Here is a 21,155-nt window from a genome sequence, read left to right on the forward strand (position 1 = left end):
GCATAAATACCCATGAAAAGTTGTGTACCAAAATATGGAATCCTCACCTTGCCCTGCCACCCCCCAAATTTAACTAGGAGCTATAGTGTTAAATATTTTATATCTCAAAATAATGATACTGAAAATTTCAAAGGCATCTTTCTTCCCCGAAACCTCAATGCCATACAAATATTACCTAATTTGTCCTATTTGAAGGAAAATTATTGGCATGATTAGAAGGTTTTACTGAAGGAAGAAGTAGACAGAATCAGAAAAATGAGCACAAAAATCCAGAGAGGTCAATGAGAAAATTCAGGGTTAGAAAATTTTTTCTTTTAACTCCAAAATGTTCCATTCACCTGATCAGTAACAATTGTGACCATGTAGCTTTCTCTATCTGGCTTCAAATATACTTTCACTAGAAGATCATTGTAATTCAAATCCATTCAGTGCTGCTTCACTTTTGTAAATTGTTAGTTAAGTAGTGTACCCTGCACCTATTTTAATGATATAGCACATTGATAACATTTTCACTTATTTAAAGCCATGTTTACTGACAGATCTTTAGCATCAAAAAAATTCTAAAAGGCAATTTTCACACATCCAAAAGCTTGAAGAAGTAACTGACACAGCTTAAACCCTGGCTAGTTCTGAATTTTCCAAATTAAGGTCACAGAATTGAAAAACTGCATACTTAAAAAAAAAGTTGGTAGAAATACATTTTAATGGTGAAGAAAATACACTCAAGGTCACAATATGCCAATTCAATGTTCGCTGTAATTTTCAAGACCCAATCAGGCTGGTTATCACTGGATTTTTGCCTGCACTTTTCTTAAGGGAATGGTGAAAACTTTATTGCAAAAGATGGTAAAGTTATCAGTGACAAGAAAATCAGGGGGTCAACAGAGGTAAAAGAGAAGGGAGTTGTCTAAGTAGAAGTGAGAATCAGTTATGTGTGGGAATCTAAACTGACTTATACAATTTCTAAAGACCCTCAAAATAAGAAAAGGAGACAAATTTAAAAGAAAAAAATCAAAAAAGGAAAAGAATCAGCCAAAGAGGTGAGACACAGCCATTTTGATGGGGGGGCGGGGGGGGGCGTCTAACTACACAATGAGGTCATCCTATCTCCCGGAAGTGACACGTAATCACCTGCTTTGCACTAGCTCCGCCCCTTCCCTCACAGGTCCCGCCCCTCCGCCAGCAGCCGGGAGGGTGTTAGGGGGCGTTTCTCCAGGAGGAAAGCTGTGAGCTGCGACGCTGAGGAAGGGGACCCCAAAACGTCTGGCACTGCCCCCTCCAGGGATCTCTTTGGACCGCCTCACTCGGCCCAGCGGGATTCAGAAACGCCGAGGGGTCAACCTGATGGGTTTCGGGGTCAACGGAAGAGGGGAAGGGGAGCCCTGGCGGGGTGAACCCCCCGGTCCCCCGCCCAGCAGCTGAGGCACAGGAGGGCGGCCATCTTGGCCGGGAGGGTAGGGCTGGGGAGCTGCGGGCGCCGTGCGATTGGGGGGCTCGCCCGGAAGTGACGCCAACTACCCGGAAGCGGAGGGGGTTCCCTGGCCCACTCCCCCCTCGTTCGTTTGCTCCCCCGCTTCCTCCCCGCCCCCCTTCCTCTCCATTCGTTTCCCCCCCCTTTCCCTGCCTTCTCCCCCCCCCCAACCGTCCCTCCCCCCCCAACCTCCGGAGCTGGGAAGAGAGTCAAGATGGCGGCGAAATCCGATGGCGGTGGCGTGGGGGTGGGCTTCGCCCAGCTGCACAACCTGGACGAGGCGGTGGGCAGCGGCGGCGAGGAGGACGGGGAGCCCGGGGGAGGCGGCTGCGGCGGCGGCGGCGACGGCAGCGAGCCCGGCGAGAGCAGCTCGCTGCACATCTGCCACTGCTGCAACACTTCCTCGTGCTACTGGGGCTGCCGCTCCGCCTGCCTGCGCTCCCTCCTGGGCAAGACGCCGCGCCGCAGCGCCGCCGCCGCCGACGGGGGGGACCAGCCGCTGCAGCCGCCCGCGGCCGCCGGCCGCCACCCCCCGACGCCCTCGGCCGAGCGGCCGCAGCCGCCGCAGGTGGAGCGGCCGTGGCTCGACTGCCTGTGGATCGTGCTGGCGCTGCTAGTCTTCTTCGGGGACGTGGGCACCGACCTGTGGCTTGCCCTCGACTACTACCGCAAGGGGGACTACGGCTACTTCGGGCTGACCCTCTTCTTCGTGCTGGTGCCGTCCCTGTTGGTGCAGAGCCTGAGCTTCCGCTGGTTCGTGCAGGACTACACGGGCGGCGGGCTGGGCGCCGTGGAGGGGCTCAGCAGCCGGGGCCCCCCCATGATGGGGGCCGTCTACGGCCATGGCGCGGGGGTCCCGGCCACGCCGGGGGCGCAGCGCCTCTGCCGCCTCTCCGTGTGGATCTGGCTGTCGGTCATCCACCTGCTGCAGATGGGGCAGGTGTGGAGGTAAGAGCACTGCGGGGGTGGGGGCGGGGGCGGGGGCCTGGCCAGCTGGCCCTGCAGAGGGCCCCGCGGGCGAGGCCGGAGCCCTCCGGAGTGCGCTCCGCCCTCGAGGGGCCCCGCAGGTGGGCCCCTCAGACGGGCCTGGCACGGGGTCTTGAAGGAGGGCTTTGCCACGCACTTCCCCTGGCGTCTCAAAAAGACCATCGTGCGGTCTGGATCCCTGGCCACGCCTTTTGGCCCGGGGAGGCCCAAGTCCCGCTGTTTGTCTTCATCCCTGGTTCGCACTTAGCGGAGACCCTGCCTCATCCTCCCTCCCCTCTGTCTCTGTAGATCTCTATATTCCCGTGGTCCCTTGCCCCTGTATCCCAAGGTAACCAGCCGCTAGCGCTTTTTATCTGCACCCAGCTCGCCTCCTGGGGGAACCTTCCTTCTTCCAGCCGGTTTGCACTCGGTTTTGTGCCCCGGTGAGACATCTTCCCCTCTTTCCCCGTCTTCTCTCCGCAGTGGCCTGTGTGGGGCTCTGTGCAACCCCCCTGGCTGCCTCTCCTTCAGCGCTCCTTTATTCCACGCCCCCTCCCCCCTTCCTGCGACCCCCCCATCCCCTGCAAAGGACTCCAAAGCGCTGCTCTCCTTGAAGGAAAAATGACTTTTTTGCTGGATTAGACGTGCCCTTTTCTTAGTGACAGGTAAAATTGTATAATATGTGATAAGTGTAAGCGTTTGTTTTTAACTCTCACCTCCAGAAAATCACTTAGCCACCTGGACATCTCTTCTGGAGGAACGTTGTTTTTGGTAGCCAGGCCAGTGCGCAGGTGATTTATGTTTACACAAGCCCCAAGCTTAGCCCTGGGGCTCTTTCCCTTCTTGTAAATTTCCCATGTGCCAGGTGAATCCCTCAAAAACCACTTGCAGATTTTTTTTTTTTAAATAGCTTAACTGGCTAAACTAAGGAAATGATTCCATTAAAACGTTGGTAAATCTGTGCCCTCCAACTTAAATCAGCTTGAGTGTATTCTGCAAACAGTGAGTTGTGGGTGAGCGTCTGCAAGAAAAAAAATCTTACTGAAGAGAAATTATTTAGAGCTCCTCAGGTACGTTGCTTCTGTGAAAAGACATTTTGCCTACACTGCTCAGGCACCTATTCCTAGTAGGAGATTTTAGGTGCTCAGAATTTCAGTTTACTGGTATGTACTCAGGTTAACTGAAATAAAGTTCAGCGTGTTTGGAATTGTTTGTCTAGGTCTCTGTTCAGAATTTTAAATAAAAACATTTCAGAAAGCATGGGGATGAATTAAGTCGAATCACGAAAGAGCATGCAAGAACTTTGTCCTGCAGAATTTACATGCAAATTCAGGATAGGGGACATGTGAGTGGTTCTTGATTTTCCTGGTCCTCTCAGGGTTGTTTACTGGTGTTCCTAGATTGAACCAAGCAACGTTTTTTCCTAGCTCTGTTTGTCTGCAGATAATTTATTTCCTGCTGATAGGTTTATAAGAAGAGAGGGACTAAAATAGAAAAAAAGATGATTGATTAACTTTTAGCGATTATGAGCCTAATATGGGGTCAAGGAAAATTTTGACATATGTTTTGAATTTGAAATCTAAATCTAAAAACTCCCCAATCCATACTGAATCAAAGATAGTTGTGTTTAACATGGGGGATACCTTTTTTTGGTTTCTTGCAGGTTGGTAAGATGCAAAGATATGAAGGGAGAGGGACAAAAAGTATGGGGAGAGATTTTGAAATAGTAGTAAAATTTAACAGCATCTAATTAATAAGTAGGCTTGTACCGAAAGTCACGTATCTCTCCATGTTAGACGTCGAGATGTGGGCAGTCAAAACCTTGGTGTCAGGTTAAAATTCCTGAGAGAATTGTTTCTAATGTAATCCATCCTAGATATTTATTAGTAGTAAGCTTTTGGGACATACTGAAATTGGAGTTCTGTTTCACAAATTTTTTAGGCAGAATAATCCCCCGCCATTGACCTAAACCTTAATTGTATTTGGCAAAGTAGTAGAAGTCCCGGTTGTGGACAAACTGAAAAGTACATTTTAAATATGAATTTAGCTTTTATAATTGTTTAAAACAGGGTAGTGTTATTTTTCCAGATTTTTATTGAACTTTCAGAGTCTGTAGTGGTAAATATAATATATATATATATTTTGAAAAGATGCTTGTGATTTTACTATGTCTAAATTTTTTGGTCCTTTTTCAAGATTAGAATATATGTCTAAATATTTTATAAAGTTAAGGTGTTAAAAGACATGCTAATTCATCTAAGTTATTTATTCCAACGTACTATACTTCAAAAGAAATATTTACTGAGGAAGGATTTTATTTTTTTCCAGTAAGCTTGTTTTACTTGAGATACTCCAGGAGCAGGGTCTGCTCTTTAACACCTGCTAGGCATGTGGCTTGCATGGAAACCATTCATAAGTAAAAGCTTTGGGGAAAGGTGTTTATTCTTTTCTTGTTTTAATCTCTTGGCAGACTTGTCAGTGGGTATAAACATACATCATCTCAGTTTTTTCTGCAGATCTTTTGGGGTTACAGTTTGTTCCTTTAATCATATTTGCTACTTAAATTTTATTTCATGTGGTCATGTGACATAAAGGTTAAGGTCTAAGAATTTGATTTGGGCCACATTTCTAAGAAAAGATGTTGGTGAAGTATGTTGTCAAAACTGACGGCGTTAAACCCTGAAGCGTGTCTCTTCATATGCTTTTTTTTTTTAAATGTAAAATTATTCGACTCACGTGAACAAAAGCACAGTGCTTATTTAAGAAAAATTAGTTTCTCTTGACATTAAGGTGGTAAATTTCTATGCATGTTGCCTTTCCTATCAAGATGGAAAATACTTGACATCTGTTTCACCAAATGACTTCACAGAATGTAAGAAAATAGTTTTGACTGGGCCAGAACTGGAGCATGGAAGAGTAGTTGCCTGTAGGATGATTTGGTTTCATAAACCTTGTTTTGCAGAGCACTACTGTGTGATTAAGGTCTGTTTAATGCATGCTTTACCTTCCCTAATTAATTACTTAACGTGGAACTTACTGTCTACCTTTATGTGCTCTGTTTTTCAGGTGCTTTTCCCAGGGATAGCGGGTCTATGAGTCACCCATACCAGGAATAGGGGTCGCACCAGGCTTCAGTTTAGTACAGTGTGTTGTTATTAGAAAGTGAGATCATTTTCTTGGAGGATTAGAGCTTAGAAACAGGTTTTCATATTGCATTATTGTGTGTAAGTTTTTTCCTTAAGTGTATCGGCTTTTCTTTGCTTCTCTGCTACTTTTAGGGGGTGCTTAGTGTGTTGGCAGCTCACTGCAGTCAAGAAGCAAGTTCTTCGACTAAAATTTCATGTAATGTCTTGATGTTACAACCGAATCATTAATCTCCCTTTTTATGTATTTATTTTTATGGGTATGTTTTAAAGATTTAAAAATTTTAATTAAGATTAAAATCTGAATTTTATTGCCATTTTTAAAGTGAACGTCAGCTGTTCTTTATCTTGGGAGATGAGGTGGAGGAGAGGGTTGCCTTCAAGTGAGAGGAAGGAAGCGGTGTTTCACCTGCCATAATGGGGTCATAAGTCTGTAAACAATCTAAAGCTTTGTTTTAGCATTCTTTCCATTTCAACACTTTGATGTAATATAGGGACAGCTCTCTCTAATCAGCAGCAAATGTTGCTGGGCTGGTGAAGATGCTTTTTAAACTTATCTCCCCCCCACCCTCCCTCAGTGTAGGGATACCTGGAAAATTATGGGGCTTTGTTCTTATTGAATATTTTAGAATAGCGGTTCTTAACTCTGGCTGAGACTAGAACCTACTACAGCTTAAAAAATGCCTGAGCATTGCTGGACCTGCTGAGGAAGAATCCCAGGGTGGGACCCAAGCAGTCTTATTTTTAGAAGCTCCACAGGTGATCAGATGGGCAGCCAGGCTTGAGAAGCACTTTTAGAATTGGGTTTCAGGCTTATTCCATTTAGAGATTGTTATTGGGTTTGTGTTCTTAATAAATAGGATGGAACAGTCGGGAATGGAATGCTTTGGTATTGTGAAGCTTGGTTCCTGGACAACACCATAACAAAATGACTTTACCTTGGAAACATGAGTGTCTAAATACAGTACTTGGGGCTGTCTCAAGTGTATGCACTTATAGTACTCAGTGTTTTATTCTTTGAGCCTAAGTATGGATCTTATTCTAAAAGGATTCCTAAATTCAAAGCGTTCTTCAATAAATGTAGCTCACTTCTCTGCCTTTTATGTGGTTCAAACAGCACGTTTATGATTGTGTTGCACGTAAAAGGGAAATTAATTTTGAAATGATTCTCTTAAGTAGGCTGAGGTAAACAACGCGATTACAAGAGGTGTTGGACTAAGTGATCTGTAATGTCCTTCTAGCTCTAAGATGTTGTGATTTAGGAATGGAAATGTTACCTTTCAAATAAGTAAATTCACTCGTGGGGCCAGGATACCAGTCCTAGTCACGATAAAAGATTGTATATGTGTATTTGTGTGTGTGTGTCTGTGTGTGTAGGAGACTTTATATAGTATCGGCTTATTACTGGATGGGAATCTCTATATTGTAAAAATCTTTTTTTTTTTTCCCATTTTGGTCCGTATGTTTAATGGAATTCTGGTTCAAAAGAAACTCAGTGGGATTTTTTTGAGGGGAAACTTGAGGAAAATTGTTCGGAGAAAAGTAATTTGTTTGAGTAGTCAAAACCTTTCAAGATTCAAAAGAAAAATGTTGAGAAAAATGTTCCTCTGTCAAGAAGTGAATGTGCCATAGTGTCAGTAATTAGATCAATGTGCGACTGGCAGAGGAATTAAGCAAATAGGTGTTGACGCAGAGTAAAGAGAGAGATTGACAGGTTTGTGGGAATTCAGTAGACAGTAAAGGTGGCATTCCTAACCAGTGAAGGAAAAAAAGATTATTTATCAAATGGTATTGAGACAATTGACTACGCAATTGGGGGAAAAATAGCTCTCTACCTTACATAAACAAAAATTCTAAAAGAATTAAAAGTGTAAACATGAAATATTAAATTGTAAAAACACTAGAAGAAAATGTAGGATAATAATTTTATAATCGTGAAAAGGGCAAGATGCTTTGATACCATCAAGGAAAAAAGGGACAAATTTAACAACGTAAAGTCTCATCTAGTTACTCCCTTCCTCCTCCCCCTACCTGAAAAATCGTGGAAATACATGATGAGTTGTAAGGGTAGAAGAGTTATATTTAGACAACGAACTACTTACCTAAAGGAGAGCGAGTGTGAAGAAAGCATCTCTGAAGATTATTTCTCATTTTTGAGTGAACAGAAACAGTAAAAACTTGACATCTATGGTGAATTTTCAAGGGAAGGTGATGAAAAAATGGCACACTTTGAGTAAAATTACAAACAGTGCTGAAGGATAGTATTTCCAGAATGATCTAGAAACAAAACACCAAATTTGTATTGCAGAAGGCTAGCATTCCAGAAACCTAGTAGGCACATGTCAGAAATCATGAACAGTTCATTTCTGCCTTTTAACATCATTCGCTTTGTTTTTACAAACTTTATCCCTAAGGCCAATTAGTTAGCGTTATGTAATGGATAAATTCTGGAGAGTTGGAAAGATTAGGTGGGATACAAAAAGAAAGAAACTTGTCTCAATTGTTGCTATTTTCATCATGGGTTGGTTTGATTTACAGTGTGCTTTCTGCAAACAAGATTGTGGTTAAAACTTTACTCCTTGTGATACTCTGTTTACCTAGTTTCCAGTCAGAAATTGTGCATTTCAAAGAATTAATTTTTTTAAAATCATGAAAATATAGCCTCGTTTAAGAAGTTCACTGACTTTTGTTTTTTGCCGAAAGACAATCCACTATTTACCACTACTGGAGATACTCAAAAAAACAAAACAAAACAAAACAAAAACAAAGAAAAACACCACAGGACACAGCAATAGTATAAAGGGAACATTGGAGTTAAGAAATCAGGTTTATCATTCTGCAAGTTCAAAAAAACTCTGGCCTCCATTTCCTCATATTTATCAAATAAGGTGTTAAATTGATTGATCTTTCAGACCCCTCAATTTTAGAAAGTCTATTATGCTATAGGTATTAGCATTCCGAAGTTTTAAACAAGGAATTTCAGACTCTAGTTTGAACAATTAAAATATTAAAAAATGTGGATTTCTCAGAAACTGCTTTGAAGTCCTATCATGTATTATTTTGACTTATTAATATAAAAAATTTTCATTACTTGTAATCACTTTGCTACCTATAGAGGCATTATGTATATATCGTTAGCTAATGTTAAAATTTATAGCAGATAAGACTTCCTGAGAAACTTGTTATCCTGGTTTATTAGCTACTTTTGGGAACTTGCAGTTTCAGCTAAAATTACGTTAAGGTGTCCTTTTATAATCCTATGTTTAAAATTTTTTACTGTTACGTTAAGCTAAAGCAATGCGTATATCTAACATATTTTGGAGGTTTTTCTGAGTCGTTTACCTAGATTAATTTCTAATTGGGGAGGAACCTCAAAATCTCCTACTGCAATTTATCATTTGATATGTATTCTCTAAATTTGAAAAGTTAATGTTTGTAAAAAATTTTTTTTTTTAATGATAGCTTTCTTGTCAGTTGTGAGCTGTTTTAGGAAATGATTCTAAGTGAGCTTTCTTTGTGTTTTGTATTTTATTAGATTAAGGTATAGGTACTTTTTTGGTTTAAGTTGAATTTGGGGAAAGACGTGATTTGCTTGAAGGATTCAGTGAATATTATTATGACAAGAACACATTTGTACATAAAATTCAGCTTTAGATTTTTCTTTTCTGTATGTCTAATGTGGGTAAATCTTGGTATATTGCATTACTGTATTTTAATATACTTTAAAACAAATGACAGTATCCTAAGGTATTTTGCATATTGCTAACAAAAAGTGTCTTTACGTGTATATTGCTTTTATCCTGAAATATCAAACAAGTGGTTTTAAAAATAACTTTTGTATGCAATATTTTGGTCTTTTTTCTTTTTAATTGTGAGAAAGCTATTTCTGTTTTATATTGGTCATTAATATACAGAGTATGGATTATATGTCCATCAAATCATTTCTAGGAAGAAATTTAAATATTCAGTTCACAGAAAGGTAAACATATCAGTTTTCTTCACAGCACCCTGGGACGGGAGGAAGAGTTGATAGTTATTGTTTACCCTGGCCAGATGCTCTCAAAGAATCATAGGTACATGGAGTAGAAAGTTTCTCTTTCACCATTATGTCCGCTTTTTGATTCTCTCTTAAACATACTGTACACATGAAGAAAGATGGCAAAGGTGAGGAAGACACCAAATTCATGGCTTGGAAAGCCTGGTGATAAAATAGAGGTGGCAGGAAATTAGGAACCCAGGCCTTTCCAGACAGCAGATGCTTTCTGCTTTCTTTCTTTGGCTGTGTTTCTTAGAGTGGTCAGAGAACCTCTTGTATTAGGATAGGCCTGGGGCTTGTTAGAATGCAGATTTTTGGGTCTACTATGGGCTTAAAGAATCAGAACCTCAGGGAGTTGGACCAGGGAATGTGTATTTTTGCTGTCTTTATTATGGAAACTTTTAAGCATACAGGGAGATAGAGGAGTATATTGAACGCCCATTACCAACTACCTGGAGTCTGTAATTAACATAGATAGCTTTATGTGTGTTTAACATGTATCATGAGGTTGCACCTCTCCATACTTTGCCTCAAATACTAAATAATTAGACTAATTCTGCATAGCTATAATACTATTATCCCATCTTAGAAAATTAATGGTAATCCCATAATTATTCCATAATTCAAGAAAATCATCTAATAGTTGTTTCATGTTCAGATTTGCTCATTTGTCGCCAACAATGTCTTTTATAGGTTTTCTCCCTCCCAACACGGATTAATCAAAATTGCTTAATCAGCATTGCTTTTATGTTTCTTTAACGCTAGAACAATTCTTAAATTTTTCTTTTCTTCATGATGTTAACTTTTGCAGAGTCTGGGTCACTTCTCTTGTATGTTCCATATTTTGGATTGCCTGATTGTTTCCTCCAAGTTTCATCTGCCCTCTGTATTCCAGGTAAACTTGAAGGTGCTTCTAGGGGCTTGATTATATTCAGACTACATACTGTTGTCAGAAGTACTGCTTTCCACTTCATATTTGCATCATATCACAGTATAACCTGATTCATCTCACTGTTCGTGATGCTAAGTTTTATCTCTTGGTTAGGGTTCTGACTGCCAGATTCTTCTGTATAAAGGTACATTTTCCCCTTTGCAGTCAGTAAGTAACTTGTGGAGTAAGACTTTTGGCAAGGTGTCAAGGCCTATTTCCTGACAACCTTTTACCTAATAGTTTTAGTGGCCATTGAGAATCCTTGCCTGAATCAATTATGAATTGCTGGTGGGAGGTGGGATTTGTATTTTAAACAAGCTCCCTAGTCGTTCTTAGGTCTCTAAAGTTGGAGAGCCGTTGCTGTACTGGAATCAGGACCTGAGAGTTAAAGAAAAAAATTCTGTCCTGAAGAAGTTACTATGAATCTAGGCACTGGTGGGTTTTCAACTGGTTGTCAGTAGACAAGAGTTTAAACTTCATGTTAGTTTTGGAGGAACAAATTTGAAATATGTCTCATGTGTTCTCTGTATGTAACGGCAATAACGTGATATAAGGGCTAATATAACAGGTTAGAGTGTATGACTCAAAGGAGAGTGGAGGATGTATAGAAATTACTAAGGTGGAAAGGAAACTGTATTAGAAATTCTTTTTTTTACAAATGTCTCGTTTAAATTTTTGTAAGTTTTTTTTGTGCCCATTTTCAGATGAAGAAATGGGTTTAGAGAGGTTAAGTAATCTGATAAGTCACTGGTAACTGGTGGAGGAAAGTTTTGAAGCCAGATCTCACTGCCGGCAAAATACATGCAGTTTTCTCTATCTCTTGTAAGGATCCGGAGCCTCTTCTCACTAATTACTTTGCTTTACTTTGGGACTTTGCTGTCTTGGCTTATTGAAAGTGGAGGAATGATATTCTTGAACCACTGGGGCCTCTTGATGTACACGCTGAGGTTCTTTGAGACCTCTGATTTCAACTCTAGTGTATTAAACTCTGCAGACAAGATGCACCCATATGTTGAGTCTCTGTTTACCTGTTGGAAATACCAAGAGTAGTAGCTCTTTCCTTAAGGTTATAAAGCAGTTGTTTTCAAACTTGACTGTGCTTTGGGGTCACCTGAGGAGTCAGATATTTGGGTTCTACCATAAGAAATTATGATCCAGTAGGTCTGGGATGGGCCTTAGAATCTATTTTAAAAAGCCTGTGTTTTCAGAAAGATCCCCAAGCAGTGCACAGACAGGGATGAGAACCACATTTCTATAGGCTGATTTCTACCAATATTTACAGCGGTAGTTCTCAGGGAGAAGGAGTTTATATTAGAATCACTTGGGAATTTTTTTTTGTGTGTGTGTGAACTTGAGCACTAGGCGTATCAGATATAGAGGGGTGGAATGAATAAAGGAAGCGCTGATGATGATTTTAATGGAACACCAGTATTTAAACAGTCTCTGATCGGACCTTACTTTTAGCTGGAATGGTTGGTGAAAGTGTGTATTAATCAAATAGCAGCTATATTTGCCATATACTATGGCATATGGGTTATACTTAAGGTTTAGAATACTGTAAAGGCATTTTACATTAAAACTGTACAGCATATAATTGAATATTCCTTTTGATTCAGAAGCTTCTTTGGAAGTTTGAAGTACTTCAAGGTCATTATTAACACAAATGATCACTGTTGGTGCTCTAAAAGTGCCAGGTTAGAGGCATTTCATTATGTTGGGAAAATTGATATTCAGTGCAGAGTGAATTTCATGTCTCAAATTTTCAGAAATGTTATATTTGTTAAAATTGGTGCCAAGGATAGGATTCCTAAAAAGAGACTGGTGAATGAAAGGGGAGAAGTGTCCTAATAGGTATTAAATAAGTGTCATTAGAGACAGGAATGAAGGAAGCAGAGAAGAAAAATGACCTAACTACATTTTGCTTGATGGATTCACGGGGAGGAATAGCTAGGGGAGGGGTTGGGAAGGGGTTTTACAGTCTTTACTCTTCCCTGCTGTAAGATATTTAGTACAGTGGGTCAACAGGGACCCCTAAAATCTACACACACCAAAATAGCATCCTTTGAGCTCCATCTAGGAATGTACTGTGGCAGTGGTGAGAAAACCCAGGCTCCTTGTAACTGGGAAGCTCAAGGTCAGAACTTCTAGGAGAGATAACAGCTGGCAGAGAGGGACACAGGATGTACGGGCAGGCACACCGTATACTGGGTTGGATCCTCTGTGGTTCTGGATAAAAATGAACAGAACTCCATATCTCTCATTTTGCTTGGTTATAAGGAACGCAGCTTTTGAGTAATAAACTAAATAGTAGTTATAAATAGCCCTGTTATAATAGTAGTTATAAATAGCCCTGTATGTTTAGGATGCTGCCATTTTGCCTTCTGTAAGGCAGTTTTCATTAAAGCTGACTCTGAAGGAAAAGATATGCATTCCAAGAGAGGAATTATGTATTCAAAATTTAAGCAATCTCAAATGGCTTTGCTTAGACCTAGTGCGTGATGGCGCGTTTTGGGGTTGGAAGAAAAGAGAAGCTACATGAAGGAAGGACTTTTTACTCTGTTCACAAATTAAACAAAAGTTATCAAAACGAAGCTGAAGTTAAAAGCAATTACATTGTAAATTTGGAAAAATAGAGAATTACAACATGTTTATAGCATTTGTGGACCGTATTTGTGGTTTCCACTATTTGATAGGGACCACATAATTTTTCGGTAGTTTTCAAGATGTAGTCTAGGATTAAATGAGATGGTATTTGTCAGGCATGTTACAAGATTTTGAATAGGGCCCTGTGAGATTGGAATGTGTCATTCTGTCTATTTGTTTGGCGTCTGCAGTTCACTCTCTCAATTCGTGGTATAATCTGTATCTACCATAATGTGATATTCCTGAAAACCCTCTCATTCTGTAAAATCACACAGTAAAAACAACAGGGCTGTGGGAAAAATAGGATTAAGGCTAGACTACTTAAAGCCATGTGACTTTGTAACCAGAACACTAACAAAAACAATGACAATCCAAATAAAAATATTAGCACCGTAGTATCGGGGACATTTGCACTCAGCTTCATATCCAGATGGTTCAAGGCCTTATTTTATCCTGGGACATGTTTTTCCTTCTTTGATATGTAGATCCTTGTAGGTATTAGCTTCTACCGGAGGCCATTTTCACCAAAATTAAAGCTCTGGTCCAGGGTTTAGCCTTCATGTGTGCCCCCGGCATCACTAGGTATAGAGGAAAGCATAAGGAATATGGAAGACACTAAACCAGCCACCACTGCTCGTACCAAAGGAAGGTATTTTGGTAAGATTCTCACCGGTTTTCTTACTCTTGTTTTTTCCTAAGTCTTTATTATTTGTGAAAAATCTTGCCCTTGATAGCTTCAAAACATTAACATGCTGGGAAGAATCACTTAAAAACCAAAACTATTTCCCCATTATACTATTGTCATTCTCATTTTGCCAGTCATGTGTGAAACAATCCATGTTACAGGAGCATGCATTGTGGCATAACTGACATGTTTTTGAATCTGTGATGGTGTCAAGATGCAGCTCTTGGAGTTGTCAAGGTTCTATTGTTTTGCGAAGTTCTACTTTTGGAGATAGTACAGCATTTCGAGGTTAAGTGAAAGTTATTCTTCTCATGCTTTGTTGGCCTTTATATACGATAAAGAAGTGAAGAGGGGCTGTTTCAATCCACTTTTAAATTTCTGCTTCTGTAACATAGTCATTGGATGGAATGAGCTAATGTCTCAATGCCACATCAGCCCTTGAACTACATATGTGGAGCAGGACTGGCTTTAAATTTCGGCTCATTTGAAATGTAGTTATAGTGAGGCTTTAAATTAAAATTCATCTGAGTGTACAGTAAATGGAAAAAAAGCAGCAGTAGCCAGTTGTCAAGGAAAAAGCTGATGGGTAGAACAAACAGACGGCTTTCAGCCATATAAACAATCTGTTTTCATAGGGCTGTTTTGTTTTGTTTTGTTTTAGGATTGGGAAAATGTCCACATTAAGTCGAAGTTAGTTAAATGTGAAAGGCAGCAAATATACAATGTGTATGTTGAGTATGACAGTGTTTCTCTTCACTAACTGTAATAAACATTTCAGTGGCTTAACACAAGAGGTGGATTGTCTTCTGTGGGTGGTCCTGGCTGATCATGGCTTTAGCATCCTTTAGGGACTCAGCGCCCTCAGCATTCAGCCAGAGAAAGGAGAGAGAATATGGAGAAAGCATAGCTGCTTCTTAAAAGCCCTGGCTTGAAGTGACTCACATCAGTGGTGCTATCATCCCACAGGGAGGACAGCCCTGTGACTACGCCCACATAAAGGGACACATAAAGGGAAGCCGGGGAATGTGGTCCTGCCCAGGGAACAGCTTTGTACTACAGAAGAGGGAGCTTGTGTTTTGTTGACTAGAGACTGAGGAAGAAACAATTCTCTACTTAGATCAGGTATTCTCCAGATTAGATTAAGGGAGGGAGGGTGTGTGTGTGTGTGTGTGTGTGTGTGTGTGTGTGTATAATGTAAATTGCTATTGATTGGAGCATAAAAGAGACAATTCCTTTTAAAACTTAGATTTATATTTTAATTTAATATTTTAGGATTTGCTAGCCATGTCAGGTGTCTCATTTTACTTTTTTAAAAAAAAAATCTTTATTGGAGTATAATTGCTTTATGGTGTTGTGTTAGTTTCTGCTGTACAACAAAGTGAATCAGCTTATATGTATACATATATCCCCATATCTCCTCCCTCTTGAGCCTCCCTCCCACCCTCCCTATCCCACCCCTCTAGGTCGTCACAAAGCATCGAACTGATCTCCCTGTGCTATGCAGCTGCTTCCCACTAGCCATTCATTTTACTCTTAAAAATGTCAAAACTGTTCTTAGCCTGAGTGTCATACAAGCACAGGTCAACCCTATTTTAACTGGTCAGGTAAAACAAGTAACTCTATTTAAATTAGCTTTTAAAAGTAACAACTATGTTTAATAATTTTAAGTGTGATCTGTGCCAAATATACTAAATTAAAATATAATGAAATGGTACAACTAGAGTTTTGAATAGTTTTTCTTCAGATGAAAGTTCATTGAGGTAAAAATGGCCTTCATAGACTAAATAAAAATTACTGTAGCCTTGTCAGTGTTTCAAGTCTTAAAAGAAATAGTTCATCTGGTTTAGGACAGTTTGGGATCTTGACATGTGCTCACAGAGGTTGTAACTTTAACAAAACTGTGTCCCATACTTAGGGAACTTGTTGGCTTCTATTCCCCAAATAACTGCCCCCAAAAATCACTCCTTGTTTTTTGTCTTTTAATTGTACAGGCCACCAAATAAATAACGTGTGCAAAATTCATACCTAAATTTGGAGATTTACACTAAAACTTTGTTAGTAAAACTGATTGGATTCTATTTGTTTTGTGTGTTAATAATCACTAGGAATGGATTAAAATTATCTAAAAATTCCTTATAAAGGTGTTAAAGCATCTAAATATGATTTAAAGTAAAACTGAAACTAAAATGTTTTCATCAAAACACGTCGATATGTTTTATAAGTTCTTCTAGCAATCATAAAATATTAAAAAATAGAGACCTGTTAGTCTAGTAGTGAAGGTTTAACGGTCAACTGTTTTAAGATGCTTGTTCTGTTAATTCCAAATATGACTTAGGTTACATTTTCTGGTATTCTTAATTGGCTTTTAAAAAGTAGGTTACTAAAGCATTAAAATAATAAATATATGTATTTATTTAGAGGCTATTTAATAATTAAAGTTTCTCTACATAATATTACCACCAGTTGAGACTGTACCAGGGTCTAGATGAGGATCCTTTTTTTTTTCTTACAAAGCCAAAATCTGTGACCTGTATGGCTAGTACATAATTAATATCTTCTCAGACTATTGTGCTTGAGAGATAAAACAGCAAATTATAATTAGAATAAAAATCAGACACTGAAACCTTTAATAGGAGCTGTATGGTATTACAGGTCAAATACACACTACTTGAGATAAAATTTTTTGCCTGGTTGATCTTATTAATATAATTTTAATACTTTTAGTGTGTTTACTTATATTATCTGGTGCTGGCTTAGTCTTTCACTCCCAATATTGCATCTGTTGTATCCAGACAACATTGCCCAGACTGCAAGCAGATGTGACTCCCCAGTGTCATAAGAAGCCACTGGGTGACCCTGTCTGAGCTTGATCAAAATAACTACTGTTACGTCCAGGGATTCCAGAACGTAATACTGCTGCAGATGTTAAAATGCTTACACTGTGTTTAGAAACTTATTCATAAGCCTTTTCAGTTTTCAATTCATAAGCCCACTTGGGTGGATGCTCCAAAATCTTACTTAGTGACATTGTAGTAATATTAATCGACACAGATTGTAGGACTTCTCAAGACCAAAGAAAAAATGAATTGCTAAACTTCACAATAGTTACTCTTGGTTGACGTAGATACAATCTTAAATAATAGTGTTTAAAAAATCCAACAGGGACTTCCCTGGTGGCGCAGTGGTTAAGAATCCACCTGCCAATGCAGGGGACACAGGTTTGATCCCTGGTCTGGGAAGATCCCACATGCCACGGAGCAACTAAGCCCGTGTGCCACAACTACTGAGCCTGTGCTCTGGAGCCCACGAGCCACAGCTACTGAAGCCTGCGTGCCTAGAGCCCGAGCTCTGCAGCAAGAGAAGCCACCACAATGAGAAGCCCGCACGCCACAACAAAGAGTAGCCCCCGCTCGCCGCAACAAGAGAAAGCCTGCGTGCAGCAATGAAGACCCAAAACAGCCAAAAAATATAAAATAAGATAAATCATTTATATAAAAAAATATATACAAAAAAAATTCCAACAAATAATACTTCACACTAATTAAGATGGCTCCTAACTACATCTGAAACTAGCATGATATTGTAAACCAACTATACTTCAATTAAAAAAAAATGGCTCTTATCAAAAAACCTGAAAATAACAAGTATCGGTGAGGATGTGGAGAAATTGGGACCCTTGTGCACTGTTGCTGGTAATGCAAAATTATGTAGCCATCATGGAAACCGAACGGTGGTTTCTCAAAAAATTGAGTATAGAATTACATATGATCCAGCAATTCCACTTCTGGGCGTCTACCCTGAAGAACTGAAAACAGGAGCTTGAAGAGATATTTGTATAACATGTTCATAGCAGCATGATTCATAGTAGCCAAAAGGTGGAAGCAACCCTACTGTCCACAGATGGATGAGTAGATAAAATGTAGCACGTATGTGTAATGGAATATTATTCAGCCTTTATAAAGGACGGATTTTCTAACACATGATACAGCATTGGATGAGCCTTGGTGACATTATGCTAAGTGACATAAGCTGGTTAAAAAAAAAAAGGACAAATACTGTATGATTCTACTTTTATGAGGTAACTAGAGTAGCTACACTCACAGAGACAGAAAGCATGGTGGTTGCCAGGCCCTGGGGGGGGGGGGAATGGGAAGTTAGGTAGTTTCAGTTTGGTAAGATGAAGAGTTCTGTGAATGGATGGTGGTGCTGGCTGCACAACAGTGTGAATGGACTTCATGCCTCTGAATTGTACCCTGAAAAATGGTTAAGATATTAAAGTTTATGTCATGTGCATTTTATCAAAATTTAAAAAAATCAACAAACCCTTCAGATAGTTTCATTTCTTCATAGTCCTACTCACTGATTAAACACAGAAAACAAATGAACAAACAAAATCTTTTTCTCTTCCTTGCCCAGTACTGTTGTCAATTTAAAAAGCAGAAGTAATATTAGTTATGTCCCCACAGCCAATCCATTTGGATCAAGGTGTACCTCTTTTTTTTTTTTAGTAAATTTATTTATTTTTTATTTTTACTTTTGGCTGCATTGGGTCTTCGTTGCTGCACACGGGCTTTCTCTAGTTGTGTTGAGCGGGGGCTACTCTTTGTTGTGGTGCGTGGGCTTCTCATTGCGGTGGCTTCTCTTGTTGCGGAGCATGGGCTCTAGGCACATGGGCTCAGTAGTTGTGGCTCACGGACTCTAGAGCGCAGGCTCAGTAGTTGTGGCTCACGGGCCCAGCTGCTCCGTGGCATGTGGGATCTTCCCAGGCCAGGGCTCGAACCCGTGTCCCCTGCATTGGCAGGCGAATTCCCAACCACTGCGCCACCAGGGAAGCCCCAAGGCATACCTCTTACCAGTGTTCTAGCCACACTGTGCAGGTGGGCACCGGCTTCAACTGTGTTACCTAAAAATAATATTTTAAAATTGGTCCCTTCCACTTCTGCAGCACAGTGTGACCGTTGTCTGGTAAAAAGTTAATGCCCGTGTTGGTCTTCACAGTGATACTCATAGTCTCAGATTTGAAAATGAGGACCCAAGTGTTTTTAAATCTGAAATGACTCCAATAAAGGATGGGTAGGTAGTATTTTAAATCAAAAGAGAGCTCTTCCAAGTTCTCTCTCCTACAGCCTGACCTGTGGTGATGAGGCACTGCCTGTAAGGAGGGCCAGAGAAGCCCAGGCCTTCAGAGCATGCCTTTTGGAGGCCAGGTGCTGGGTCTCAAGCCTGCCCTGGACCAGCTGTTAACTGGTTACCATTATTTAACCACTCTGTTCTTGGGTTTCCTCACAGGTAAGATGGGGCTTATTTTGGGTAGAAAGATCAGGAACAGCTTTGTGGAGGAGGATATTACTACCTTACAGGGTTGTTTTGAGAATTAAGACTTAATACATGTAAAGTCTGAGAATAAAGCTTTGATACACTTACTTACTAAATGTTAGATATTAACAGCTTTTTCTACCTGGCTCAGAGTATTGAAAATTGTACCAGGCGTTGATAAGGTTCTACCTGGCCAAATTTTCTTTCTTTATTTAACTGTTATCCAACCCTCTTTCTACACGTAGAAATATGCCTTGCTTAGGTGTTCAAAGTAAATCCTCCAAATAAAAATGTGATATTGTTAAAGCAGTTAGAACTGTGTATCTATTAAATGATTGTAAGTGAAATGATTGTAAGTTCTCATTGTAAGTGAAACCAGGGAGAAAACTATAGTCACTTTGTAATTTATTTACATATTGATAAATGCTTGAGTAAAAAGTGGATTGTCCATGTTCAAAAATACATTAGGTAGGCAGTCTTTTGAAACAGTCTTGTCTAAATGTCAAAACATATTATCTAGCACCAAAAAAATCTAAAATGTTTATATGAGCTTTTTTAAGGAAAACAATGTTATTATGAAATATGCATGTATAAACTTTTGATGGATAAAGAGTTTACCACCCTTTAGTTGATAAGGAAAATATTATGTACACATGGTGTAACTATGCAACAATTCTTTAAAATCCCCTCAGTAAAGAAAGATGTTAACCAGCCATTTTACACCCTTTCCAAACAACATTGACAGATCTTAGTTCGGTGAACCTGTCAGCAGATCAGAGACCTTCAATGGTCCCTGTTTGTTCACAGAATGTACCCCAAAGTTCTAAACCCAAAGTGTGACGTCCATGGTTCCAGAAGACTTTTCTAACCACATATTTCATTACCTCATTGCTCCACTGTCCCGTTTTCATAATGAAACATTCTTACAGCACGAGTTCAGCCAAACTGTTCTCATGCTCTTTATTGTTTGTCTCCGTGCAACCTTGTCTCTGTTGCAACCTTGGAAGCAGCCTTAGCAATCTGGGGAGACGTTTGCTGGTGACCGTTTCCCAGGGTCTGGTTGCTTCAGGCGGTGGTTTTAATCTCTTGCCTGGGAAATGTTACACAAACTGCAAGTATGTAGAGGTTTATTTTAGTCTGTTTTCTATGTGTGGTAGCTAAAGTCCAGGTGGGAATTGGTAGATTAATAATCAGTTACTTGCTTTTCATAAAGGAGGCATCCGTCAGCTTGTAGTCCGGCTGTTAACCTTAGATGTGTCTCCTCTAGCTAGATGCCTGTTCTGTGGGCGACTGGACTCCTGTAGGCTCAGGCAGGACCAAAAGCAGTCAAAAACTGGACAATTAAAGAGCAGAGGAAGAGTTCACCTGGTACTTTAGCAACTGTCTGTAAGTGCTTTGTCTCACTCCTATTTACAGCCAAAATTACAGTAAAACTAGAAGTTTTTTGTTTGATCCAAGCTCCTCTCCCATTTCTTATTTTTTTCTAACCTCTCAGATGTTTGTACTTAAAAACTTGGTATTTTTTAAAGTGATTTCTCCATGGTTGGGATATCTTGTATCCTTTTTTTCTTAACTTTAATATGTGTGTATAACAAGTTCCTTTTTGATTGGAATTCAGGGTGTACTCTTCCCTAACTGCCTGATGACCACCTGAAGCCACATAAGTAAGACTATTTAATGAAGTAATCCATTTTTAATATACTAATTTGGGGGGCCCATTTGTAATTTTCAAAGTTTCATAATATTATATTATTAATCCTTGAGGTTGTTACAGGTTGATCGATCCCAGAGCTGATAAACTTTTGAAAGATTAGACTAGAGGAGGCTAATTCATTGTTGAGCATGTGAAATTACTGATTTGACTGGAATACATATCTGTGGTCTGTTTTTGATAATTTTGCCTGTAATGATGTTCATTAGGACAACCTGTCCCTCTATAGGATGGTTCCCTACTACTTCTGCCT

General features: G+C 39.9%; 1 protein-coding gene across 1 annotated transcript in view; it reads left to right on the forward strand.

Moving 5' to 3' along the window:
- The first annotated feature begins 1,680 nt into the window (after nucleotides 1-1,680).
- Nucleotides 1,681-21,155, forward strand: part of XKR6 (XK related 6) — a 274,358-nt gene continuing 254,883 nt past the window's right edge. The window contains exon 1 of the mRNA XM_059926798.1: nucleotides 1,681-2,419. Coding sequence (XP_059782781.1) covers nucleotides 1,686-2,419 — 734 coding nt within the window. The 5' untranslated portion in view covers nucleotides 1,681-1,685. The remainder of the gene's footprint in view (nucleotides 2,420-21,155) is intronic.

This window comes from Balaenoptera ricei, chromosome 6 (assembly GCF_028023285.1).
Source record: "Balaenoptera ricei isolate mBalRic1 chromosome 6, mBalRic1.hap2, whole genome shotgun sequence".
Taxonomy (NCBI): domain Eukaryota; kingdom Metazoa; phylum Chordata; class Mammalia; order Artiodactyla; family Balaenopteridae; genus Balaenoptera; species Balaenoptera ricei.